Here is a 26280-nt window from a genome sequence, read left to right as displayed (position 1 = left end):
AACAAGAACAGAGAAAAAAACCAAGGGCGAGTCAGATGCGAAACGGCTTTAAACAAGCGAACTCCTTATAGTCAAAGAAGTTCAATTGAGGCCCCAGCATACAATGCGTTATTTCGTTTTGTTTTTCGTTTGTCTTTTTCCTCTTCGCTTTTTTTTTTTTTTTTTTTTTTTTCATTTTCTTTGATAATACGACCTCGGTAAATACGTCATGGAACACGCCCAGCTTTTAACCCCTGAAAAGCTCTCACTTTTACTTTCGCGTATAACTGAATGTTCCGTATATGACGATGAATATATTTTCTGATGGAGTTACCCATCATAATGTTGAAACTGAGTATATTGTATTCACTATATACTTTACTAGGCTATAATGACAGTGCAGTAGCATTTGTAATATAATAGCGAAATAGATTATAATGCTTATGATTCTTGGAAGTAGGGGTGGATGGCTGCTCTTCTGGCGCTAATCCGGTTAATAGGGTCATACGCGAGGAGTTTGTCCAACAAATCAATACCGCGTGGATCTAGACTTGGTACCACTTGTGATAGGTCTTTTCTGCGCCATTGAGGAAAGCTTGGCTTGAAATCAGGCAAGTAGACAATATCTGGCCATATAGCTTCATTCGGCGTTCCCAATACTCTGAATATCTTGAAAATCTGATCGATCTCACTATCGCCACTGAAGATTGGTTTCCTGTTACACATTTCGGCAAATATACAGCCGATGGACCATGTATCGACACCTGTACTATATTGTTTTCCACCCAGTAATACCTCCGGAGCTCTATACCATAGAGTAACAATTTCATGTGTGTAAGCTCTCAACGGAACACCAAAAGCACGCGCTAAGCCAAAATCACCTAGTTTTAGATTCCCATCTTTGTTAATCAATAAGTTCTGCGGTTTTAAATCACGATGCAGAATACGGTGTGAGTGGCAGTATGCAATACCCTTACAAAGTTGCATCATAAACTTCTTAACAATATCAGCTCCTAACGGTTGGTCCTTTGGAATACCCTCCATATATCTTTTCAGGTCCAAATCGAGGAACTCAAAAACAAGATATAGCTTGTGTGCATCAGAGTGAACAATATCGTATAATCTGACAATATTATCGTCTTTTAATTCCTTCAATAATGAGATTTCTCTGATGGCTGTACTGGGAACACCCTCGTCTTCACTCTCTAGTCTTATTTTCTTCAATGCGACTACTCTTTGACCTTGGCCAGGTCTTAAGTCTAACGCTTTATAAACAACACCGTATGTACCTTCACCGACTTTCTCAAGTCTTTTGTAATTTGCTAATTCACCGCTCATGTTCGAAGGATAGTTCTATTTGATCTGGGCTATTTTCCACTGTAGCTGATGTGCTGGCTTGAATATTTTTTCCAATATGATATTCTGGAAAAGCAGTATTAAATTTTCTTTCAAGAGGACTTGGTCCTTCCACCAATTTTTTTTTTTGAGTTCTTGTTGTTTTCCAAATTTTTCTCTTTTTTTCTCATTTAGGTTCGTTTTTATTTTTGGCGTTTGTTGCCCTAATAAGGCCATATATGTATATATTGGTACATAAGCAAGTATAATACATAAGCCATGCTTTTCTTGTAAATATATATATATATATATATATATGTATTGTATAAAAACTATCTCGAGAACGATAATTCTATTCCTTTTTAACCTGTCTTGCGGCTTTTTTTAAGGCTCTAATTCTGATAGATTTATGGAAGGAATAATTAATGGAGTTAACAATCTTAGAGTAAACGCCAAAGGTCTCTGTAATTACAAATTGATACACTGCGTGCGCCCAGTAAGGGGTCATAGTAGCGTATCTTTCTTGAGAGCCGCAGCGTCTGCCAACGCTTCTTAAAGTGGATTTTACAAACTGTTGTGGATTTGGGATCATTAAAGATGATCTTCTGATTTTAGACATCGAGCTAGTGACCAAATATGAAATGATTAATTCAACATCGATAGCATCTTTAGATAATTCCCCAGCCAAAGAGTTAGACCAACCTTGTAAGAATGATTTCGAACCACTGTATGTAGCCAAAAGTGGGGTGGGAATCAGACCACCAAATGAGCCCATGGTTAAGATCAAACCACGAGTACCCGACTTCTTGTTTTCAGCTTTCACAGTTTCCACAATCTTTGGTGCAATGATTTGTGTAATTAATAATGTAGCAGTGTTATTGATAGTGATAATATTTCTAAGCTCCTTCTCTTCTGTTTCCAAAAATGGAACAGGAATGGAGTGTGATTGACCAACATTATTGACCAAAACGGTGATTGGTAACTGCGCACACAATTCCTTAATGGATTCATAGTTGGATTCTTTATCCTCCGCAATGTCAATGGCTAGAATCTTTACAACGACATGATGTTGATCTTCTAGTTCTTTTTGTAAAGCCTCCAATTTAGATTGCGTTCTCGAGATCAATACCAAGTTGAAGCCACGTTTCGCCATTTGTCTAGCAAATTCTTTACCAATACCGTCACTTGCACCAGTGATAGCACAGTATTTACCAGTTTTAGCACCATACTTGTCGAAATTGACTGCTGGTAGTAAAAAAAGATCAAAAATAAGAGCTAAAAATCTAAGTGATAACGTTGTACATTTTAAGACACCAAGCCCAAAAACAACCCATAAAAGACCATTGATACACCTAAATCTTTCCCCAGCCTCTTGAAGCTGTTGCATAAAAGTCATTTCTTAAGCTGCACCGACACGAATTGATTGCTTTGAAGACTGTTCTTCTATCTGTGTTTCCTTCAGTCTCTTTTGAAGTTGCATTTCTGCAACGCTTTTATTCGTGAAATCTCTAAAAAAGCGAAAAATAAAAAGGCCTCCCGCGGACTTAAAACAGAACATCCGAAACATTACAAAAGGCCCCTACAATTATCTCTATAAAGGACTTCCAAATCCGAGACATTGATTCGTCTTAACACTATGAGTGTATCTTTTGGAGAATTCTGTAGTTCAATAGTTTTCTGTGAAGGAATTCTGGTTTCTTCGGCCCTTCTGGAATTTCAAGTAAAAAGTACAGAATAGTAAAATGCTAGTTAAAAATCTATGTATTCATTAAATTTAGTGCTGCTAAAAAGTTACAATTATAATAATATTATCAGTTAAGAAGTGTGTAGAATTACTGGTGGTCTGTTGTGTACTATTTATAGGTAAAGTCACAAAAACCATCTAGTCCACATTATTCTCTATTTCGTCGTCTGCATTAACCCAAGCTGTCATATCTTTTAAGGCAACCAAGGAGTTAATCCTCTTAACTCTATTTTCTTCTTGATCGATTAGTTTCGTAATACGTTCACATGCTTCGATTAGAATGGGGGCATCCAATGATTTTTTCCACAAGTTGTACTTCACGAAATGCCTCACATCAGTTATTTTATCTAAATTTCTGATCTCTAAAACAGCCAGATTTGGAAATGAGTTTAAAGCAAAAAGAATGGGTAGAGAGTAATCAGTCAAAAGACGACAGGAATTTAAAGACAATCTTTCAACATTTTTGCCATTTAATCGAGCAAATTCCCAAATACCGGCATCATCAACATCACAACCGGCAAACCCCACAGTTTCCACCTGTGTGTATTTGCCTAGCGCGACCAGTGAGACACTCGTAATTAAATTTCCACGCCTATGTCTGCCAATGTTAAATGTTTTTAATTTCGGGCAATTCAAAGCAATGCAAACAACACCTGAATCACTGACATTATCACATGCTCTTAAAACTAAGTGCTTTAAATTTGGTATGCTCTGTGATAGTCTGAGTAAAAAGTTATCATCTATGTTTTTATTGCCTGGAATAATAAGCTTTTCAAGTTTATGGAGGTTATCAAACCAGCTTAATGGGGGAGTTATTCTAGGGCAAACGTAAAATTCTAACCATTTCAAATTTTGACACTCCATTCTGGAAAGCCTTTCTATATCTGGTTGTGTTACTTGATGTAATTTGTGCAATATAAAATGAGACGGTCTCATTACTTGTGTCGTCTCCTGGGAAGTTCGTAAAAACTCCTTAAAATTATGGACGCTCTTAAAGTGCAAGCTTTTGAAAAGAAAAGGCCTTGTTACGTTAAGCCATAACCTGTTAACCATCATACAACTAAATAAGGCCCCTTGCTTCTTCTCCTTGTGTCCGACTAATGGTGGGTCTCGTAGCTGCTGGGCTGCTGACCATGCTTTTTTTGCTCTCTCTTCGTCTTTGTACATAAGCAGAGAGTGCTCATAAGATTGTGGATTTCTTCTTAAGCATGGTCTTTCCTTTGGTATATTTGCAGATTCTAGAGAAACTATCATTTTTATGATATTTTCCACAATCTCAGGAATTTCAAAGACCGCATGACTTCGCTGATGTTGAGCAGTCAAAGGTTGCCCTAACTTCAATTCAGAGAATTCATCAACAAGAATGTTTTTAATTTCCGTTGGTGTCACTATAGAAAGACTGGATGCAGAAACAACTCGAGAGGTTGCCCATGCATTTTCTGTAGCCGTATTTTTTAATGGTGTGGCCTCTGGAGTTGAAAGATACTCATTGCAGCTTTTCTTATTAGGCGTAGTTTGCACACTACTTTGAAGAAAACTTTGATCTGTTTTTAAAGACAAATCTGGTCTTACTAACTCCACTTTGCTTGAGCCGGGATTGTAACTACTTTGATGAAGATGACCTCCATACTTCCTTACAATATCTTTGAAAGGCTTCTCCATTTTAAGAGATGTGAAAGATGGACTAGGTGACATTTTTTTCAGCGGTCTAGTACACGGAGATTCAAGTGACTGGATATCTCTACCTCTTTTGAAGGAGCCATTGCTGCTTACGCGTTCTAGTTTCATTTAATGGGTACTTTACTAACAGAAAAGGAAAATGATAAATTATCAAACGAAGGGAATTATTAGTTCTAAGTGAAAGGAATGGATGGATATTAAACCAAAAAGGGATATTAAACCAAATTCAAAGAATAAAAGGAAAAGACAGGTATAAGTTCTAGAAGAAATAAACAGAGAAAAAAATGATATGATAAATAAGTTATTTTTGTACAGTTAACACATATAGTTTTAAAACTTTTTGAACGTTTTTGTTAGTTCCCTTGGGCCTTAATTCCGTACTTTAAAGTGTGAAGAGTATAGTCTATAGGACCCTTATAAAGAAGGGTTGCTATATATATATATATCCACAACTATACTCCCTTTCTTTCGTATATCTGAAGGTATCCTACTACTTGAAACAAACTTGAAGAATGGTTACTGAACAAAGGACAAGCATAAACACTCCAAGGCAAGGCGATACAAAAAACACCAGCAGGAATAAGATGATTGATGAGACATCCTAAGTCCAATAGAAGAAACAAGCGAGAAATAGCGGAACCAGGAAACCGAAGTTGAAGGAAATTCTTTCTTTCAATTAAGCTTTTTGTTACCATTTAGGAAACTTCCACGGTGTCATAATTGTGTTTTGTTTGTTTACTTCTGCAAGTTAATGAAAATCCTGGCGGACGACAGCCAGTAATGGCCGGAGAGTGCTTTATTTTGCCCAGCAAAAAAATTTTGCGAGTGTAACAAAGAGCGCGAGAGCAGACTACCACTAAGAAAAGCTTCGGGCAATGCGCAGCAAAAAATAGAAAAAAATGAGCAAAAAAGAGAAACATATTTTAACATGGTCTCCGTGCCTTCGGCGTACCCAGACAATTACGGTTAACACCCACAACGTCAAACAAGATAATATGTTCCACGCTTCGGACTAGAAAGTGACATATCACATGTATGGTAGTATCGTAGGTATAACATCCTTCCGCCATCAAACCCTTGTGGCCTATGAGTGCCTATGCAGGTAATTGCTCCAATAAAGATTAAGCAATTTTTTATCCCATAATTAATTGTCGCCAACCCAACCGAACCAATCCTTTACAATTTTTCACCTTACGCCATAACAAAAATGAGACAACCCCGCCACCTACTACTGATGCAATTATTAACACGTTTTCATCCGTTTATATTTCTCTCCGGCCGTTCAGCACCGGCTTGACCAGCCGGTGCTGAGGACAAGAAAAACACAGCGAAAAAAGGTGGGAGAACGAAGCTTCCGCAATTCTCACACACCAAAAAATGAGTTACCGGCCGTCTCTTCTTTTGCCCCTCGCATATAATGGGATTGCGAACGGAGAACGACAGCAATATAACAAGCGTACGTGATCCCTTTCATTCTGTTATATTCGAGAATAGTTGTTGACAGTGGAGATAACTCCGAAAATATCATGAAAAAGAGGGTTATTTCCGTTCGTCGGGACATTGCTGTAGAGCTCTTCAATGGCCACAACTTGGGAGCGTTAATATGCAATCAAGTTGTAGGGAAGATTATATCTCTCCAGGGATTATTACCTGGGACACAGAGCTCTTTTCCTTATCTCATCTCACGCATCTAGACCCTGCTAGCCGTCGTTTCTTATTTGAAGCGTTAATCACCCTCACTTTTCGTCCGTAGCACGTAAAAAAGAAAAATAGGGTACCGTTTACCTGTCGTTAATATGCAAGTCATTAACAATCCAGCCCAGTACTTTATTTGCTATGGCACGGCATAGGCGCAGGGAGTTCACGATTTGGTCATCAATGATTATCACGATATGGGGGTCCTTATGATCTTGATGTTCTTTCAACTGCTCTTTGTTTCTTTTTTTTTTGTACGACAGTTTATGTGTTAAAGAACACATCCACTCCAATTTTGGGTCGTTTATACTTTTGTTTCGCTAATCTTAAGCCAACCTTGAGTTTATACCTAATTATATGCCACGTTAATGCACAAAACCCCTCGTAATAAACTTTCCTTGGAAGACTTTCTTTTTCTATTCGACGCATTTGGTTACATATCTGTTGGGAAAGAGCCCTTCGACTGCAAGTCCGGCATCAAGAAAGCTTGACATCCAAAGAAGCATTTAAGTATAAATAAATGAGACCCATTCTATCTTCTCAAATAAATCTTTTACAAATATGTGAACGTCAAAGCGCATACTTAATAAAAATTTATACTCTACACCACCTTCGTTATTACTTCACTGAAGTTTCCCTTTCCAGCAAGATATGGGCAAATTTGAGCAAAAAGAAAGAGAAAGAATAAGCACATTTAGTTTTCCTACTACGGGCAGTCAATCTAGTACATCCATTAAATCACTTGGCAGCCCACTCTATGGACGTTTCAGCTCTCTCTCTTCAACAGAATCTCAGTTCGATAGCAGCAAACAACCCCATGAGTACGAAAAGAGCTTTTATTTTGAAGAGTCTCAAGGCGAAGCTCTGTTCAACAAGCTGAAGACCTACTCTTTCCCTGGAGACAAGGATGGTGTGAAAACGAGGAGAAATTCCTCCATATGTCCAAGAAAGCCTAATGCGGTATCACCTTTAAGGGTAGAAAGTAATGAATTATCATCACATTCGCATTCACGTTCATTATCACACGAACTTACAAAGCCTTCAGGGCGAAGGAAAAGTTACCACAGAAAAAGTCATGCAATCTCATTCAGCAGGTCTTGTAAGCCAAATTTCATTGACGGGTACGATTCTAATTCAAGCATAGGCGTCAATTCAAGAAAAACTTCATTGGCAAGTTCTTTCTTGGACAAAGAATATCATTCTTCACCGGATACTTCATATACCCACCAAATGTCCCCGAAAAACACAATCATGAATACCAATGAACAATTAAGAAGAAACGCAAGCGGTAGATTCGGGAGTTTGAAAGAATTCGCTGAAAAAAATCAGATAAATATTGAGGGCAAAATTTTTGCTCATAAAGTGGAAACTGGAGACATATTGCAACCACTAATTGACTTAGATATTGACAATAAATGACTGGATCATTTGTCTCGCATTTTTTTTTTTCGTTTGTTTTGATAAATAAAGGACTTAATGTTAGTTTTGATAATGTTAAATGAATATATAAAAATAAACCATGTAAAGAGTATTTTGTTACGCTGTTTCGTTATAGCGTTATGTCAGTGTTATTATTTCTTATACGCGGAAAAGCCTGATCCATTCTGTTCTGAAACCGATCTTCATATTTTAAATTTCGCGAATTAACTAAAAAAAGAAAACAAACAAAAACTCGTTTCAAGTATTGCCAATGATACAAACAAAACGTTTCAAAGTATCTCCTCAACTGACGGACTTTGAAAGAGCCCGAAGATTTAAACAATGGACTGGGCAATCAAAGCAGCTAGGAAGAAAACTCAAAGGAAGCCAGGCTCTACCCGTTCAATCATAGAAACCCTCGATGATCTAAATAATCTAACAACAGATGCACATTCAGAAATAAATCAACGATTGTACGAAAGTAGTGAATGGTTAAGAAATAATGTTTATATGAATACACTCAAGTATGAAGACAAAAAGATGGAAGAGTCTTTAATTAGCCCCGAAAATACGCATAACAAAATGGATGTCGAATTTCCTAAAATGAAAGGAGAATATGAACTTTCTAACTCCCAGAATGATGCCGCAAAAGACGTTACTAAGACACCCAGAAATGGATTACATAACGATAAAAGTATCACGCCTAAATCACTCCGCAGGAAGGAAGTCACCGAAGGAATGAATAGATTTAGTATACATGATACCAATAAAAGCCCGGTTGAGCCATTGAATAGCGTTAAAGTCGACGCCAATGAAAGCGAAAAATCCTCACCATGGTCACCTTACAAAGTTGAAAAGGTTCTAAGAGAATCCTCCAAGACTTCGGAGTCTCCGATTAATACAAAACGCTTCGATAATCAAACATGGGCGGCTAAGGAAGAAATGGAGAATGAACCTATACTTCAAGCTTTAAAGAAAGCTGAATCAGTAAAGGTGAAACCACCACCGAATTCTGGGATAGCGAGATCTCAAAGAAGGTCGAATATGTTTGTTCCACTGCCGAATAAAGATCCTCTTATTATTCAACACATTCCACCAACAAAATCTTCAGGATCAATACCAAAAGTACGAACAGTAAAGGAATCACCAATCGCATTTAAAAAAAAATCTACGATAAATAGTCCTGCTATAAGAGCTGTGGAAAACAGTGATACCGCGGGATCTACAAAAGCATCCAGTGTTTTCGATAGGCTATCATCTATTCCAACAAAATCATTTGAAAACAAAATTTCCCGTGGAAACGTTGGTCACAAATACTCCTCTTCATCAATCGATTTAACAGGCTCCCCCATGAAAAAAGTTTCTCAAAAGTTTAAGTCAATAAACTCCACGGATACTGATATGCAAGAAGCGTTAAGAGATATATTCTCAGTAAAAAATAAAATAACCAAAAATAATTCACCCAAAGGAAAAAACTCTCGAAAATCCTCTATTCCGAGGTTTGATAAGACTTCTTTGAAGCTAACGACACACAAAAAGCTAGCAATCATTGCAGAACAGAAAAAGAAGTCCAAACACTCTAGTGATGTTCATAAAACTGGTTCAAGACCGCACAGTATTTCTCCAACAAAAATAAGTGTCGATTCAAGCTCGCCATCTAAAGAAGTTAAAAATTATTACCAAAGCCCTGTAAGAGGTTATTTGAGACCAACAAAAGCGTCTATTTCGCCTAATAAAAATAAAAATTTAACAACGTCGCAAACGCCACATCGTTTGAAAATTAAAGAGAAAACATTAAGAAAACTTTCTCCGAATATTGCTGACATCTCCAAGCCAGAGTCTCGTAAATCCAAAAATTATCGGCTTACAAACCTTCAATTACTTCCACCAGCAGAGGCAGAACGAGATGACTTAAAAAAAAAGTTTGATAAAAGGTTATCAGGAATTATGAGGTCTCAACAGGAACATCATCGGCGTAAACAAGAGAAACAAAAAAGGATGTCGCATTTGGAACAAGATCTAAAAAAGCAAACAAGCTTTAGTAATGACTACAAGGACATACGTCTAAAAGAATCTTTGGCTCCTTTCGATAATCATGTGCGAGATACCATCAACAAAAATACTGCATTTAGTACCGACAATATATTGGCCACAATAAATACAGTTGACCATCGAGAAATAATCGGAAATGTGACCCCAAAGATAGCCTCTGTCAATGATTCTTTACCAGAGATAAATACTGATTCTGAAGATGAGGCTAGCGTAACTTTAGCGGCATGGGCTAAATCCCCGTATTTGCAAGAGCAATTGATAAGACAGCAAGATATAAATCCACAAACTATCTTTGGACCAATTCCGCCTTTGCACACCGATGAAATTTTCCCAAATCCTAGGCTAAACAGGTTGAAACCGCGTCAAATTGTGCCCAAAAGGTCTTGAATTCGATTACCCCAGAAAAGAAAAATTCAAACTGGTTAACATTAAATCAAGTACACTTTAAATACTCTGGTATTCCCCCTGCATTACGTATATCGTTCACTTTCTTTACTTTTCCTTCTTGCTTTGTTATTTCTATCTACAACTTTGCGTTACATATTTTTAACTATTTGACACTTCACACAGATCTTCTTTCTAAGGCTTTTTGCTTATCCCACTTGGAAATCCACCCTTCACTTTCTACCTTTGGCACAATATATATTTTCAAAGCGTTATCGAACAATGGTACATCTGGCGACTCTTTCTTCAAGATATCGTGAAATGTCAGTTTCTTACCAGCTTTAATCAAACCACCTGCCTTTGTTTCCATGAACACCAACACTTTCTTTGGTGTGAAGTTTTCCTTACCTTCTTTTTTGAAGCGTTCTTGCGGCCCTTCCAAAACTAGGTCAACAAGTTCTTGCACAGTAGTTAACTCACTTACTTCACCTACAAAATCAAATTCATCTTGCGTGGGGTACATAATTAATGCGGGATAGATCAATTGAGATTCAAAATCCATTGGGTCTTCTAGCCTTATTTTACCCTCATTAAGTAACTCTACTGGAGAGTGAGTTTTGATGTTAGTTATGTTTCTCAGCGTCATTGCGCTCTCTAACATAATTTTCTTGTTTTCACGTTCCTGAGCTTCTCTTTGCTGTTTTTCTTCTTTTGCTTTCAATTCTTGTTCTTTTCTATCAATCACTGATAACATATTCAAAATTGATTTGTTCTCTGGGTCAATCCTTTGATTGGCAAATGTTGCGGCTGATTTGGCCTCCTCCAACTTGTTTAATTGGAAAAAAGCCTTGCTTGTACGATAGTAGCACTTAACATTCTTGGGGTTAATAGTTAGAGCTTTACTGCAGTCCTCGATACACCTCCTGTAATTTTTCAGCTCTAACTCACATGCCGCTCTATTGGCATATAGTGACTCATTTATTGATTTATCTTCGCATTCTACAGCCAAGCCCTTTGAGTAAAGTTCCCTTGCATCCTTGAATCTTTTTGCTTTGTATAGTTCGTTACCTTGCTTCTTGAAATTTTCAGCGATTTCGTGTGGTTCGCCTTCATAAGCTAATGCCTTTAAAGCTTCTAACTCCACGTTTTCACCACCTGCACCGTCTGTTTCATCCAACTTGGTCATGAAAAAAGGCATTCTGTTCATTTCTTTCAAGATTTCATCCGATGTTTTATCTTTAAATTCGGATAGTTGGGGTGGAAGTTCAGGATCACCTGGCCCTGGCACATATTTTTGTGGTTTGGTATATCCTCCATTTGCGTTAACGGAGCTCATTCTAGATGCAAAACCAATTTATTCTTTTCTTTTACTTGCTAGAATGTAGTGCTCAAGACCTCACTTTTAATTCAATGCTGCTTTTGAATTTAAGCTCATCGCTCTGAAAAGTGCCGGAAATTACACATATTCTTTTTTTCTTTCTTTTTTTTCCACCTTTTTCCTCACTGCGTTAAGAAAGAGATGAGGTGAAGTTATTTTGTTCTGTGTACTATAATCACACATTACACAGTTTTCTGTGAAACTGTACAAGGTGCCTAAACAGAGATACGAACGCATACGCTTTTAGTATTTAAGTCTTTAAGCTCATTATCCGCACAAGTAAACTTGAGAACACAGACTCTCTACATATAAAGTGCCAGATATCTTGGTAATGCTCGGTAGGTGGATTAACGTACTCTTATCATCAACCGAGACTAGAAACCGTATCAATAATTTATTTTATATAGAGCAGAGCATCTGATCGCTAGTTAATATGCAAGCATTTAAAATTAAAGTGGCAATGTATTGTTGTTGTCCTCTATTCGACTCCTAACGGAGGCCTTTTTTTAGCAATGGCTGACCGCGGAAGGAAAAATTTTTCTTTTCTCTTGAAAAATTTTCAATCATATATATTATTCAAAACGACGCAATTCGGTGAGGAAGATTACAAACGTTGCTAACAAGGGTCAACAGATCACGAGCCAATTTGAATTCAAATTAAATTAGTAGGGGATTTACAAAATTTGTGCGCAGGTGGATATTACTAATAAGCTAAGACAATGGACCAAGAAAATGAAAGAAACATCTCAAGATTATGGAGAGCATTCAGAACAGTAAAAGAAATGGTTAAGGACAGGGGTTATTTTATCACTCAAGAGGAAGTCGAATTGCCATTGGAAGATTTCAAGGCCAAGTATTGTGACTCCATGGGCAGACCACAACGTAAAATGATGTCCTTCCAGGCAAATCCAACAGAAGAATCTATATCAAAGTTCCCAGACATGGGCTCCTTATGGGTAGAATTTTGTGATGAGCCTTCCGTTGGTGTAAAGACAATGAAGACTTTTGTTATACATATTCAAGAAAAAAATTTCCAAACAGGTATCTTTGTTTACCAAAATAATATTACACCAAGTGCAATGAAATTGGTGCCTTCTATACCACCAGCCACCATTGAAACTTTTAATGAAGCTGCCTTAGTGGTTAATATTACTCACCACGAATTGGTTCCAAAGCATATCAGATTGAGTAGTGATGAGAAAAGAGAGCTTTTAAAAAGGTATAGATTGAAGGAATCCCAATTGCCAAGAATTCAAAGAGCTGATCCTGTAGCCTTATACTTGGGATTGAAAAGAGGCGAAGTAGTTAAAATCATAAGAAAAAGTGAAACCTCTGGTCGTTATGCCAGTTACAGAATCTGTATGTAGAGTGGCATTTGGATTTACCCCTTTCATATAATATAAAATAACAAGAATATGTACAATTAGAAATAAATAATCTGCAATAAACCAATCACTAGTATGAAAATTTGAAAGGCGCGTTTTTTTCACTAATTTCAGAAAGAAATTACACAGAAGGTGGAGTTCTAACACTATTAGTCATCGGCCAGTCTCGCACAAAGCACCACATCGGTAATGCCCTTCCACCATGACATATCCTTTAAATTTACTGTTTGGGGTGGGCTAACTTCGGTGCCTGAGCTACCCAGAAATGTTGATCCAATAGTTATTATAAGACTGTTGACAATATCGCTCCTCAGCAACAACTGATTTATTACATTGGCACCTCCTTCAACCATTACTGACCTTATATTGAATTCTTCTTTTAATATCTCAAACAATTTCTTCCAATCGACCAATTTCGTAGTATCATTTATTGGACAAATTGCGTAGTCTACATGTTGTTCTTTTATAATGGGCTCACTTGTGACAACAACGATTGGCGGCTTACCCTGTCGTTTAATAAAAAGTTCTTGCATTTTTGAACCATCAAATCGCCACTTTTGCTTTGTATCTATTATTATTGGCCTTGGGGAATTTGCAGCCGGATCGGGACCCCATTTACAATTCAATCCAGGATTATCAGCTAGCACTGTTCCACTTCCTACGAGTATTCCATCGTGATGATGTCTCAAATAATGCGTCATTGTTTTGGTCTCGGGATGTGAAATTGTAGTCCTCACTCCAGGGCCCCTAGATACTCTCGCGTCGAGCGATTGAGCATAAGTTAGTGTGACAAAGGGCACAATGGTATTTTCCGTTTGACCAGCATTCGGTAGATAGTTTTGCAGAAATTGTGGTAAATCTTCACACAGTGGTGTCAAAGACATATCTTCTAAAAATGTTGATAGTAATACAAAGAAGCTACCAATAGGTTGGTACTGTATTTCTGCTAGATTGTTTCATCGTATCCAAAGCCAGATGTAATGGTTCTGCGAAAAAATTTGATATCTTCATCTTTGCCTCTTTTTTCTGTTTCGGGATTTTCCCGACATCAACTAACTGAAAGGCATGTGGGTTTGTGTGTGTGATGCGGTGTTATATAACCGAATATTCAGTTTCTTCGTAATCTCTACTATTCTTGCCTAGGTCACCAAATTCAACATTTTTAGTTCTTGTAATCTTGTAACGGTTGTTATTGTGAGATTTTTCTACTTTTTCAGCCGATCTTTGTTTTTTGTGATCAAGTTTCTCTTTCTCCTTGTCCAAGATAACGTCGTATTTGGTATTCCCATCTTTGCCTTTTTGCATCGCTTCAAATCGTTTTGCCTCATATTCTTCTGATTCTCTTTGTTTCGCAAGTTGTATTCTTCTATGCTTTTGCTTTCGTTCGTTCTGCCTTTCAAACCATTTCTGTCTCTCCTTTTCTGAATCGACTTCATCGTTATCATCTAAGAGCAAGCACTGCTTGATCAATTCTTCGTTGGTGCTGTAATTGGTGTTAAGTCTCAGCTTCATCGTTTCGTAGTTCTTTGCCACTTGATTAGCTTTGTCGATGTTTTTTATCATATTTTCCTTCTTTGTTTGCAGAACTCGTGCGTCATCTTGGGCATTCCAGGGTTGATCTATCTTGGTAGCTTTCTGCAAATTATTGGCCTTTTTCTTCATAAATAATGGCCTCGGTAAAGGTCTCATATCGTCACTATCGCTCGAATCACTGTTGTCGCTACTTTCTTCACTTTCGGGACTCTCATCACTTTCGGGACTCCCATCACTTTCATTTGATTCTTGGCCATCATTGGGGGTGCGGTTCTTTCCTGTACCATTTAAAATTTCGCCGCCCAAATCACTATGGCTTAATGAGGCTGATTTTTCTGTTAGAGATACGTTTTGGTCTGGATGCTCTTCATCCGCCGAAGAGCTTTCATCTGCTGAGCTTGTGTCAAGTCTCCTCTTGAAATGTCTAAAACTCATCGTATGTGATTCAAATCAGTAACCAAAAAAAATTCTTAATCTAGCGGTGGCGGTAGAAATCTGCATTTGTTCTTTCTTTACTGGGAACAACGAAGAATTGCTTTTCTCAATATATGGCGAAATATTGCATGTTTGCAAAAATTATAAAATGAAATAATGAGCAGCAAGTGGAAAACAGAAAAAAAATCAGATGAAAATATGAAATGGATTAAGAAAATGGCCAAAGAATCTTTCATGTATGGAAAGTTGAAATACAGGATCCCTTTTGCAAATAAAACTTTTCATTATCATCTTAGCGTTATAAATATATATGCGTGCTTTAGAACTATGTACATTTAAAAGCTACTCTGATGGCAAATTTTATGGCGTCAAAAGATTGTATTTTGCTGGCCAACCTTTACCAGCTTTGATATTTCTTAATACAGCGAACTTTTTCGGGAAACGGCAACGTTGGTTCTTCAGGAACAATCAGATGTTCGACAATAGAAGGAACTATGGTTGGAGTTACTCTTCCCAACCAAATTAAGGTATTTGGATTTCGTAAATAAATTTGAACATTTGCAGCAAATTTGTGACCACCAACATGATTAACAAATGCAATTTTGACACCCTCTGCCCTGTAATCCGAATTGTCCCTATACAGCCCATGTTCCTGTAATTTACTGTCAAAAACTTTCTTTAAATAGGGTGCCGTAATCCCGCATCGTTTATCCCTCGTAGTATGTGAACATATAAATACAAATGCACGTTCACGTGCAACGGCAACATTTGGTCGTGTTTCTAGCAATTTCTCTCTTGAAATATTCTCGTCTAATAAGTCAGGAACTAAACCATCCAGCGTTGCTTCGACGTCATCTGATCTAAGGTCGTTCAGCCAAATGAAGTAAGGCAAAATAAGTACATTATTCTTGGTTCCCCGCATAACATCAATATCCATGATATCTTTAGGTAAAGATGAAACTGCACAGTTTAGTGTCTTGCCTGTGCCCACGTTGGAAAATTTAGCTGAATTCTTATCACACCACTGGGAAATTTTATACTGTACTGACTTTGGGTCCTCGAGGCAGGCATCATGCTGCCAATCGATTTGAGAGGTGGGGACAACGAAGTGAATTTTTGGCGTTTTAGAAGAGTTCAACAAAGGAGTTTCATGTTCGATCTTTAGTTTCGCAAAGGCCTGCTCTCCTTCTTCAATTTCTGTTTTGCAATCACCAGAGCAGCTATGTTCGTTAGCAGCATCGTCACTTTTGCATATCTTAATCGATTGAGAAATTTCCTCCCGTCCCTTTGCGCTCAGTTGTGAAGCTTCATCACCACGTTTTTGCTTGAAAATATTCAAAAAAGCCATAATTCAAAGGACAAAGAAGATATCTCTCTCTTGGCCGCCTTCTTGCCTCCTCCGAATATAGCCAAGTACTTTCTTTTCTTATACCTCGAACAGAAAGAAAACCAGTATGTTATACTACTATTCGGTTAGAATTTCAACTTTGCGTTATCATCATATGATCTCAACAATATAAATAGAAGATATCATCAGCGCCAAGAGTGGAACTCTCCCTCTCCTTGCACTTGTTTTAAGAAACTTTTAGCCCTTATTTCCATCTTTATTTCCGCTTTTATTTCCGCAGCACCGGTGAACCCTCTTTTTTATACCTTCAGAATTTTCTTTGCACCTAAAAAGTTCAAATTGCCCTTTAAAAAATATTTATAATACCCTAAAGGGTCCACATTTTCATTTTGACCCTACTCCGCCAGAAAATGTTGATTTATCATGCCTATTTTCAGCCACTGCCCAAAGTCTACTTAAAATAGAGTAAACTTTATATTACGACTACTCTTTTTTAAGTTAACAATGATTACAAGCCCAGCAGGAGTTGTGTGAATGAATATGGATTCTGGTATTACAAGTAGTCATGGAAGCATGGATAAGACACAAAAGCAAAGTTCTGAGTGGGCAGCTAACCAGAAACATAATCAAAGAGTCGAAAATACAAGAGTTTTAATGGGCCCCGCTGTCCCTGCGATGCCTCCAGTACCATCAAATTTTCCGCCTGTTCCAACTGGTACAATAATGTCGCCTCAGTTGAGCCCTTTTCCGGATCACCGTTTAAGACATCACCCATTAGCTCATATGATGCCTGCTGATAAGAATTTTCTGGCATATAACATGGAGTCTTTCAAAAGTAGAGTGACTAAAGCATGTGATTATTGTCGGAAGAGGAAGATTAGATGTACGGAAATCGAGCCGATTTCTGGTAAATGTAGAAACTGTATCAAGTATAATAAAGATTGCACGTTTCATTTCCATGAAGAACTGAAAAGAAGGCGAGAAGAAGCTTTGAATAACAAGGGAAATGGGAAGTCGGTTAAGAAGCCGAGGTTGGATAAGGAGAATAAGTTCAAGGATGAAAATTTTGATATCGCCGTGCGATCAAGAAATACTTCTTCTACAGACAGCTCGCCGAAATTACACACCAACTTATCACAAGAATATATTGGAGTTTCTGCCGGCAAAAGTGCAAGCGATAAAGAAGATACTTGGCCTGACTTTGTTCCTATTGACAGGACAGTGCTTGAAAAAATTGAACTCAACCATACGAAGGTTGCTGGGAAAGTTTTTGTTTTGGAAGAGATTTGTAAAAACATGAAGGGAACAATAGAGAAGCTAGCTGAAAAAAGCAAAATTGACGTCATTGATAAAGAATACATGAAAAGGCCTAAAAGAAAGCAATATTCAAAGGCCTTGTTAACAAAACAAAAAATGTTTCATTTTCGACAAAATGTTTTATCACATTTAACTGACGAAGAATTTCTTTCGCCCATTAATGAAATGTTTACTACTACTTTCAAATATTCTATTTTACAGACCAAGCTGGTCCTGGACTTCTCTTTCCGATCCGCATCATCACCATCTAGTGATAATATTTTGTATCCTCTGCCCCGTTTAGCAATTGCAAAGCGTTTGCTCAAAAATATAAAATGTCCATCATTAGCCTCTCTTCTCCACATAGTGGATGTAGATCAATGTTTGCAATTTGCCGACGTGCACTTTGATCCTGCTAAAGGAAGATTGACATCATCACAGGCATTTTTGCTAAATATCTGCCTCTGCCTTGGGGCCACCGTTACAAATTTTGAGGAGAAGCAGGAGCTAGTTGATGAAGATAATCATGAAACCTATTATTTTGAGAAGTTCGAATTATGGAGACTCAGATCTTTCACTTTTCTCAATTCTGTCTATTACTACCATAAACTGTCTGTAGCACGCGCAGATATGACGGCATTAAAGGCATTACTGTTACTGGCAAAGTTTGCCCAACAAAAAATAAGTGCTTCATCAGCGGTCAAAGTACTATCCGTTGCTATCAAAGTGGCTTTGGATTTACGGCTCAATTTACATTCCACCTATGAGGATCTAGAACTTGATGAAATCATTAAAAGAAGACGCTTGTGGTGTTATTGTTTTTCAACAGACAAATTCTTTTCTGTGGTGTTGTCAAGACCGCCCTTTCTCAAGGAGGAAAACACTGATGTATTAACAGATGAAAGCTATGTTGAACTATTCAGAGATAAAATTCTGCCCAATCTTTCTATAAAATACGATGATTCAAAACTAGAAGGGGTGAAAGATATTGTATCCGTTGTAAACTTACTCGCGAATCACCTTGAATATGTACCATACATTCAATCATATTTTTTGTCGAGATTATCCCTCATAGAGTCTCAAATATATTACTCATGTTTTTCCATCAGAACAACTTTAGACGATACACTAGATGAAATCATTGAAAATGTACTGGAAAATCAAAAGGCGTTAGATAGAATGCGAGACGATTTGCCCACCATATTATCATTAGAAAATTACAAGGAAAACATGAGGATTTTATCTTTGGATTCTTCGAAGTTAGATTTTGAAGTGAGTTGTTGTACTACTATTCTATTACACCTCAGATGGTACCATCAAAAGATAACCCTGAGTTTATTTGTCATATCCATCATTGGAGATAACTTAGATCAACGGGAAAGTTCCCGGCATGATATAGCTGAAATTATTAGAAGGTCAAGATTGGATTTCAAGCGAAATTGCATCGAAGTACTTAATATTTTGAAAGATTTTGAATACTACCCTACTGTTCAGAATGAGTTTCTGTATTTTTCTCTCACAACGGTTTTTTCCATGTTTCTGTATTTGTCAGAGATTATGGTTAATGACGAACATGCCATGGAGACTGGTTATATAATTGGATTATTGAGGGATACACATACCCGTATGCTTGGATCTGAAGAACGCTGTCTTTCAGTACACAATCTGAAGTGGCAAACATCTCTTTTTTTTTACACTTTTTTTCTACGGAGTACGATGGAAAAGTTCAATCTGACAAGTAAATACGCAAAATTCTATGCCTTTGATTCAAATTATTATGAGGGTGTTCTCAATAGGTTAGTTAAGCATACGAGAGAATCAAAAGATGATATGGTCGAGCTCTTGAAAACTTCGTTCATAAATAAAGAGAAGATGGCTGCATTTGGTAGTTTCGTTACAGAGGACCAAGAAAAAATGGAAGTGTCCTTCAATATTTTCAATGAAATAACAATCCAGGATTTGAACTTCTTGCAATTTTCAAGCATTCCGAAATTGTGGGAAAATAAAACTCTTGAGCCAGGCGAGGAATATCATCATAGTAATGGTACCAATACTGATAATAACGAGACTACTGGCGCTGATGATACTGACGATAATAATAATAATAATAATAATAATAATAAAAATGGCAATAATAGTAGTAGTACTATTAATAATAATAACAATAACTACAGTAACAGTAACAATAATGACAATGACAACAATATTAATGATGATGATGATGATGATGATGATGATGATGATGATGATGATGATGATGATGATGATGATGACAATGATGATGATTATAGTAATAATGGTGCTGATGATGATGAAGAAGACGATGACTATGACAGATCTTTATTTCCAACAGGTTTAGCTTCGCTGCTTGATGCGTCATATCCTGAACGTACGGCGAATGATTATAGAGATGAGAATGAACAATCGAATAAATTATTCGAAAAGATTGAAGGCCATTTGGAGCACGGTGTTTTTTTTTACGATCGGGATTTCTTCTTCAAGAATGTGTGTGTAAAAATGTAATATTATATAAAGGACATTCGAGTAATTTAACTAATACATATGCATACGCGCGCGTATGTATTTCAGATACTTAAAAACTTCAAATCACGTATGAAAAACATATTGTTTACTTGAGGCGATTACACAATATCTTGTTTTTGACAAGATTAAGAAGCGAACTAAATAAAGTGAAAATAAAGTCGTTGTCTTAATACTTTAAATTGTCCAAGTTTGGTCCGTTACCAGTAAACTCTGGAAGGATGGCTGCAAATGGCTCATCGATGAATCTCACTGGGTATTTTTCACCGAAGTCGTTCAACTCTTGTAATTCATCCTTTGTCAAAGATGCGAATTCAATACTCGAGGAAATCCTAACTGGATTCAAGGATCTCGGAATTACGATAGTGCCTTGTCTAATATGGTAAGAAATTAGCAAGTCATTTCCTGTGACATTGTACTTTTCGGCAAGCTTTTTCACTAGTGGGATTTTCAAGTTTGGTGCGCCATGGGAACCTAATGGTGAGTATGCTGTTAACAGAATGTCGTGCATAAAGCAGAACTTTCTTAGTTCCATTTGTGGTAAGTGAGGGTGAGTTTCCACTTGGTTCACCGTTGGCTTAACTCTGCATTCCTTAATGAGACGTTCCAAATACTCAATGGAAAAATTTGAGACACCAATGGCTCTCACACGATGATCGTTAGGATCAAGGTAAATTTTTTCCAATTGCTTGTAAGTTTCTAAATAGTCACCGTCGGCAGCATACATTGTTTTTCCAGAATCATCAACCGGAGTCTTCACCAGTCCGCTGATCCCCTTAGGGTCCTTAATCTTTTCAAAACATAGCGGCCAATGTTGCAAGAGCAAGTCGACGTATTCCAAGCCTAAAGCTTTCAAAGATTCATTCAATGATCTGTCCACTTCGTCCCATAGAACCGGCCACACTTTTGTGGTTATGAAAAGATCCTCCCTTTTGATAGATCCATCTTCTAATAACTCCTTGATGGCTTCACCTACGAATGGCTCTGTCTCGTAGGCCCAAGCAGTATCAATGTGCCTGTATCCAGCTTTGATTGCAGCTTTTACGGCTTGTTTTGTTTCAGCTAACTTTTCGTGAGGATTTGCTGTCCCCAAACCCAGTGCTGGGATACGAACACCATTGTTGAGTGAAAAGTATATTTCTGTAGTCTTTGGATGCAACATATTTTCGACTATGTTTTCGGTTGAGGCTACTGAAGAAGACATGATAGCAGTTGATTAAAATCAAGACGCTTTTATCAATTGAAGGCGGAGATAGTGCAAATAAGTCCAGATGCTTGATATCCCCCTCTTTCCTTTTTACCCCTGTATTACGAGGCTCACTTTATATATTATAATTTTTCCAGGCGGAGGTAAGGGTAGAGCGGCTTTTGGTGGATTTATAATCGGCAATAAACGAGTTTTTAAGCGATCTATAATATTTTTATTGAGTGATAGTTAGATACTTAATGATTATATACTAGTAGCATTTTCAGTAAACGAAATTGTTAAGATGTTAAGGTGGAGGCGCCATTCTTGCTGTCTTTTATCAACTTTGTACTCTCTTTTTTCTTCAAATGTTGCATCAGTGTTTTGATATAGTTATCCTTATCTTGTAGCATCATTCTTAACCCACCTATTGTTTCCTTCTGGAAATTGGCAGATCTCTCGTAGAACCTGAAGTTCATTGTCAGTTGGTCGATTAAGGAGAAGTTGATGTTTGCGAACAGAGGGCCCAATTGCCTCTTGAAGCTGTTTTCTTGTAAACGAAATGAGGAGTCTTCGAAACAATTTTTCATGTTTAGCGCACTACAGCAGGTTTCAATCTTTATAATATTATCGTCGTTTTCCTTCAAATCATTGCCATAAACATTGTGGAATTGCAAAACCTCGCTGAGGCTTTTCAGTAATGTCAAAAACTGGTCGATAGTATATCTATTCAAGTCTAATCTAACGCTGTCAGCCCTTACCTGTTTTTTTTTTTTTTCAAGAGATTTTTCTAAGCCAAATATTCTCTTTTCCAAGTGTTTTAATCTATTTTCATTGTTTCTCGTTTCTCTTGGAAGATATTTCGAGGGTTTGAATGTGGATTGCTGTAATTTTTTTGAAGTTTCGTTGACGTTCAGTTCTAAAATGCCAGGACCCATATTGGATTTGGTAATCTCCTCATTTTCGTTTTCATCCGTAGATATGTACTCATTTGTTTTATTATTCGTACTTTTTTTTTTCAATTTGTTCATTTCCAATATAAGATCATTGTTTTTTTTACTAATGGATTCAAGGTTGTCTTTCAATGAGTTAATTTCCTGCTTATGTTGGAGATTTTCTTGCTTTAATGTTGACAAGTTCAAATTCTCCAATTTTAACTTTTCCAACTCATCTTGCTTCTCTTGTGCGTGCATTCTACCCTTTGAAATGTGGTTAGTAATACTTTCTATAACGTGGTCGCTCAATTGGTCGAGCTCTTCCTCCCAAGATACGTTTTGTTTCCCCCCTGAAGTCAAATCAATATCAATGTTCATAGTAGCCAATTTTTTGTTCAGATAGTCAATCACATGTCTCCCACCTTTGTGAAAATCATTTTCTACTGTTATATTAGGCTGAGATGTAAATGTGTTTGGTGTCTGAAACACAAATTTGTAAGGACCTTCAAGAACATTCTCCGGTGGAGTAGCAGGAGAAAATTCATCGTCACTGTCGTCGCTATACTCTTCAAAACTTTTTTCATATTCCTTTTTCAGACCTTTATTCTTAGCGCCTTTAGTCAAGCATTGATCCTTGGAAGGTATTTTCTCGGGACTTTTTGATTGCATAACATGTGAGTTAGCATCAGTGAAATGAGACTCATTCTCATCATCAGAAGAAAGTTCAACGGGCAATAGTAAGTTATTTTCATTCCTGAATTCTTTCACGTCATTTGCACTCTTGAAAATACTGTTTCTGATTTTTTTTGTGAAACTTCCTTTTTGGATGTCATGGGAATTTTCCTTTTTTGCACACTTATTGCTAGTTTTCTTCCAAACTAACGCATCATCTTCATCTTCCAACACAGACTCGTCCTTATTTGAGTTTGTTTGTTTGAAAAAAGATCTAACTTTTCTTCCTAGTTTTCTTTCTTCAACAGATTTTTGTGAGTTTTTGTCATTTAAGTAGACATCATTGACGTCATCTTCAACTCTATCTTCGCAACTATTTTTTAGGTCTGCTGTCGGTTTTAAAAACCAGTTTCTTAATGTACTATTTTTCTGTAAAATACCAGTATCGGAGGTTAATGCATTGTTGGAAAATCTGCCGCGTTTGGCCTCGCTACCCTCTACTGTATCGGCTAAGCTGGACATGATGTTATGTTCGTACGTATCCTTATATATGTTAATACACCGGTGCAATAACTTCTCTTAAAATCCTTCAACCTAGTTTTAGCTTTTTTTTGTTTTTGTTGGTGTGATTAAGTTAAAAAAATTATTAGATGACTACAGTGAATAGTTGAATTTGTCCCCTTCCTGTCACTTTTTTTCCTCTATGGATAGAGACCCCACCCAGGAAATGGCATTACTCGTTTTTGTGTTATTTTTTGTGTATTTTTTCAGACGCGTGTCAGCAAAGGGCATCGCCAAAATAACGACTGAGCCGTGATGGCGCTAGTAATTTTGTTTCCTCCATAAAATGAAAATACTAGTTCTGGGCTATAGCCGATGCGCATATGAGTAAGTTTGAGTTTTAAGTGGAAAGATTAATAGAAGCCAACTAGTTAATTATCTATTAGTATTTTCTCGTATTTAGGTTTGGCGTAAAGGAAAAATTGAATAAAAACTGTGAAGTCCATCAACAGCGTACCAGCGCTACCGATAAGCCAAGATGCTGAGAGCACTGAGATTATGAAAGAAGTGTTCCCTAAGCATGCAAATAAAAAGAATAGGAATGAGACTCCTTCGCATGATTTTCTTTTGAAGTTAAGAACAATCTGAGGGATCCTAGAGCCCAAGTACAGTATCGCACTTAAATACCCTAAAATTTGTGCAGGTAAATTAATCTGTTCGAACGCAGGTTTTTTTTTAGGAATACCGTTATCTAGGCCGGAACAGTAAGATATATACCATGACAAAATTCCGGCAATAAGTACACCTGAAACAATTAAGAAGTCATTGAAAAAATTCTCTCTTTCCTTTACGACTATTGTTCTGCCAAGCTCAAGCGAGCTATACGATTGGCTATCTTCTTCTTCTATCCTTGGCAAAAGTGGCTCATATTCATTAAAAACGTCTTGTAAGACAGTCTCATTTATGGGGTTTGCTGGAGGCAAATGCACAGGATCAACATTTTTCTTGACTTCTTGTAAAATGCTCTTCTTCTCCTTGTCATACCACATGCACTGTATTAACAAAATTAAATCTGCCAATGTATAGTAAGCAGCTAAAATTATCATGGTTGGGAGTAAATTTTGCATCATAGCTCCCATGACGTTAAATATATCACCTAATAGCCACAACACAATGAAAAGCAGTGATAATCCCTCCGCAGACTGTCTTCGGAAGTTTTCATAAATCTGTGGTACAAACACAACAATCCAACAGCATATTGATATGGATCCAGCCATCCCACTGAGATTCTTAGCATTCAAAATAATTGGGATCAGCTTCATGGCAGAAATTTAGGGATGCTCGCTTGAGGCTATTACGTCTGGGTTATAACAAAATATTGTGGGATATTACAGGAGAATAGTTTATTTATATGCCTGAACCCGGTGTTATTTGTAGTATTTATGGTTTATATTATGACTCTTTTTACATGTAACGGTCATAGTAAAATCTATTCTGATTTGCATCTTATCATCTCCTTCTTTTTTCCAATGGAATTTGAGTCATTGCTGCAAGGCCCCTTTGCTTTGCGGGTGAGAGGAAAAAAAAGATGAAGTATTATGTGCAGTAAGTAGAAGAAAATACTAACTGAGCAATATTCGAATACATATAACTTTATTTACAGGAATAACGAACGAGAGTTGTGCTTCTAATGCTGGGCGGCGTTGTATGCAAAATATATAACGTTTCTTCTGGCATGTGTCAAAAAACTCAGAGCACGCACGCTTCCGTTCGAAATTGAGGTAACAAGATGCACTAAGACTATCTCTTGACCCATGTTGGCATCTTTCTTGCCTTCTTTTTTCCTGGCTTCTTTCTTTCGACGTGCCTGTAATCTCTTGTTAAGACGCCAGCTTTATGTAGTCTGGATTTTAATAATGGATTGAACACAACCAAAGCTTTCGCAATGGCGTGCATGATTGATTCAGCCTGACCCGTAGGTCCGCCTCCAGACGTTGTCGCAAAAATATTGTACTTTCCAACTGATTCGATCACTTGAAGTGGATACATGATTGATTCTCTGTCTTTCATCTTAAGGAAGTAATCATTCAATTGTCGACCATTAACTAATATCTCACCTGTACCTCTAACAACGAATACTTTCGCAGTGGAACTTTTCCTTTTTCCAACGGCTATACTTCTTCCAAACTCATCTAAAGTTTTGATTTTGATATTATTGGAAAGCATTGAACTTTTTTTATAATATTGGGATAGTTCGGATGTGATTTCATCATTAGTAAGTTGAGGATCAATGTTGTGAAGTTTATTCAACATATACAGTAGCTGAGTATATTGCGTAGGCTTTAATTTCGTACCACCGCCGATTAAAGCGTACTCATCGAAAGAAATCCAAGGAGCTTTTGTTTGTTGTGCTTCATTGTTGTTCTGAGATGGCAGTTTTATGTATTTCCTTAGAAGTCTTTCGAGTCGATTAATACGATCTTCATGGTTAGGATTCGCCGAATAAAATGTGGCTAGCTTTGGGACGATCCTTCTGGGCAATTCATCCTCGGTTTTTTGATAAATAGTCCTAAAAGACATTCTCATAGGGGCAGGAGCCAGAGCTGCCCTTCGAAACAAAGAAAGCCTTGAAAACATTCCGCTTGGCTCAAACTCTGTCCACAACGAGTAAATTTTAGCTAATCAATTTAACCAATTTCTACTCCTCCTGGTTTCAGTTTCCAGTCGACATTATTAAATTTCTTTTCCGTAAATGGCCTATTTCAGTTTGTCTTACGCACGC

The 26280-nt window shown here is 37.2% G+C and overlaps 15 protein-coding genes across 15 annotated transcripts, besides 1 other annotated feature; 4 read left to right on the top strand and 11 right to left on the bottom strand.

Annotated features, from left to right (window-relative positions):
* Positions 1–420: 420 nt before the first annotated feature.
* On the bottom strand, positions 421–1317 carry CDC28 (cyclin-dependent serine/threonine-protein kinase CDC28; the record flags this gene model as incomplete). The annotated part of the gene is made up of 1 exon (NM_001178508.3): positions 421–1317. The coding sequence occupies one exon, from the start codon at positions 1315–1317 to the stop codon at positions 421–423; it is 897 nt and encodes a 298-aa protein (NP_009718.3).
* Positions 1318–1666: 349 nt separating this feature from the next.
* IFA38 (ketoreductase) lies at positions 1667–2710 on the bottom strand (the record flags this gene model as incomplete). Its single annotated transcript, NM_001178507.1, has 1 exon — positions 1667–2710. One exon carries the CDS (start codon positions 2708–2710, stop codon positions 1667–1669), a length of 1044 nt encoding a protein of 347 aa, NP_009717.1.
* Positions 2711–3196: 486 nt separating this feature from the next.
* Positions 3197–4846, bottom strand: AMN1 (Amn1p; the record flags this gene model as incomplete). Its single annotated transcript, NM_001178506.1, has 1 exon — positions 3197–4846. The coding sequence occupies one exon, from the start codon at positions 4844–4846 to the stop codon at positions 3197–3199; it is 1650 nt and encodes a 549-aa protein (NP_009716.1).
* Positions 4847–7084: 2238 nt separating this feature from the next.
* Positions 7085–7852, top strand: ICS2 (Ics2p; the record flags this gene model as incomplete). Its single annotated transcript, NM_001178505.3, has 1 exon — positions 7085–7852. The coding sequence occupies one exon, from the start codon at positions 7085–7087 to the stop codon at positions 7850–7852; it is 768 nt and encodes a 255-aa protein (NP_009715.4).
* Positions 7853–8194: 342 nt separating this feature from the next.
* SLI15 (Sli15p) lies at positions 8195–10291 on the top strand (the record flags this gene model as incomplete). The annotated part of the gene is made up of 1 exon (NM_001178504.3): positions 8195–10291. One exon carries the CDS (start codon positions 8195–8197, stop codon positions 10289–10291), a length of 2097 nt encoding a protein of 698 aa, NP_009714.3.
* A 175-nt stretch (positions 10292–10466) lies between these two features.
* Positions 10467–11624, bottom strand: CNS1 (HSP70/90 family co-chaperone CNS1; the record flags this gene model as incomplete). Its single annotated transcript, NM_001178503.1, has 1 exon — positions 10467–11624. The coding sequence occupies one exon, from the start codon at positions 11622–11624 to the stop codon at positions 10467–10469; it is 1158 nt and encodes a 385-aa protein (NP_009713.1).
* A 519-nt stretch (positions 11625–12143) lies between these two features.
* Positions 12144–12166: a sequence feature (ETC8; Chromosome-organizing-clamp; tethers chromosomal regions to the nuclear periphery; binds TFIIIC transcription factor but does not recruit RNA Polymerase III; can act as a transcription-blocking insulator or as a heterochromatin barrier element; located between divergently transcribed genes RPB5 and CNS1).
* Positions 12167–12385: 219 nt separating this feature from the next.
* RPB5 (DNA-directed RNA polymerase core subunit RPB5) lies at positions 12386–13033 on the top strand (the record flags this gene model as incomplete). Its single annotated transcript, NM_001178502.1, has 1 exon — positions 12386–13033. One exon carries the CDS (start codon positions 12386–12388, stop codon positions 13031–13033), a length of 648 nt encoding a protein of 215 aa, NP_009712.1.
* Positions 13034–13200: 167 nt separating this feature from the next.
* On the bottom strand, positions 13201–13935 carry RIB7 (2,5-diamino-6-(ribosylamino)-4(3H)-pyrimidinone 5'-phosphate reductase; the record flags this gene model as incomplete). The annotated part of the gene is made up of 1 exon (NM_001178501.3): positions 13201–13935. One exon carries the CDS (start codon positions 13933–13935, stop codon positions 13201–13203), a length of 735 nt encoding a protein of 244 aa, NP_009711.3.
* A 208-nt stretch (positions 13936–14143) lies between these two features.
* Positions 14144–15019, bottom strand: SPP381 (U4/U6-U5 snRNP complex subunit SPP381; the record flags this gene model as incomplete). Its single annotated transcript, NM_001178500.3, has 1 exon — positions 14144–15019. The coding sequence occupies one exon, from the start codon at positions 15017–15019 to the stop codon at positions 14144–14146; it is 876 nt and encodes a 291-aa protein (NP_009710.3).
* Positions 15020–15416: 397 nt separating this feature from the next.
* APD1 (Apd1p) lies at positions 15417–16367 on the bottom strand (the record flags this gene model as incomplete). Its single annotated transcript, NM_001178499.1, has 1 exon — positions 15417–16367. The coding sequence occupies one exon, from the start codon at positions 16365–16367 to the stop codon at positions 15417–15419; it is 951 nt and encodes a 316-aa protein (NP_009709.1).
* Positions 16368–16901: 534 nt separating this feature from the next.
* On the top strand, positions 16902–20186 carry TBS1 (Tbs1p; the record flags this gene model as incomplete). Its single annotated transcript, NM_001178498.1, has 1 exon — positions 16902–20186. One exon carries the CDS (start codon positions 16902–16904, stop codon positions 20184–20186), a length of 3285 nt encoding a protein of 1094 aa, NP_009708.1.
* Positions 20187–20373: 187 nt separating this feature from the next.
* Positions 20374–21408, bottom strand: ARA1 (D-arabinose 1-dehydrogenase (NAD(P)(+)) ARA1; the record flags this gene model as incomplete). Its single annotated transcript, NM_001178497.3, has 1 exon — positions 20374–21408. One exon carries the CDS (start codon positions 21406–21408, stop codon positions 20374–20376), a length of 1035 nt encoding a protein of 344 aa, NP_009707.3.
* A 281-nt stretch (positions 21409–21689) lies between these two features.
* On the bottom strand, positions 21690–23519 carry YSW1 (Ysw1p; the record flags this gene model as incomplete). Its single annotated transcript, NM_001178496.3, has 1 exon — positions 21690–23519. One exon carries the CDS (start codon positions 23517–23519, stop codon positions 21690–21692), a length of 1830 nt encoding a protein of 609 aa, NP_009706.3.
* Positions 23520–23929: 410 nt separating this feature from the next.
* RTC2 (cationic amino acid transporter) lies at positions 23930–24820 on the bottom strand (the record flags this gene model as incomplete). Its single annotated transcript, NM_001178495.1, has 1 exon — positions 23930–24820. One exon carries the CDS (start codon positions 24818–24820, stop codon positions 23930–23932), a length of 891 nt encoding a protein of 296 aa, NP_009705.1.
* A 478-nt stretch (positions 24821–25298) lies between these two features.
* MRPS9 (mitochondrial 37S ribosomal protein MRPS9) lies at positions 25299–26135 on the bottom strand (the record flags this gene model as incomplete). Its single annotated transcript, NM_001178494.1, has 1 exon — positions 25299–26135. The coding sequence occupies one exon, from the start codon at positions 26133–26135 to the stop codon at positions 25299–25301; it is 837 nt and encodes a 278-aa protein (NP_009704.1).
* Positions 26136–26280: the final 145 nt, after the last annotated feature.

Source organism: Saccharomyces cerevisiae, chromosome II (genome assembly GCF_000146045.2).
Source record: "Saccharomyces cerevisiae S288C chromosome II, complete sequence".
NCBI lineage: Eukaryota > Fungi > Ascomycota > Saccharomycetes > Saccharomycetales > Saccharomycetaceae > Saccharomyces > Saccharomyces cerevisiae.
This window is presented reverse-complemented; position numbering and strand designations above follow the sequence as displayed.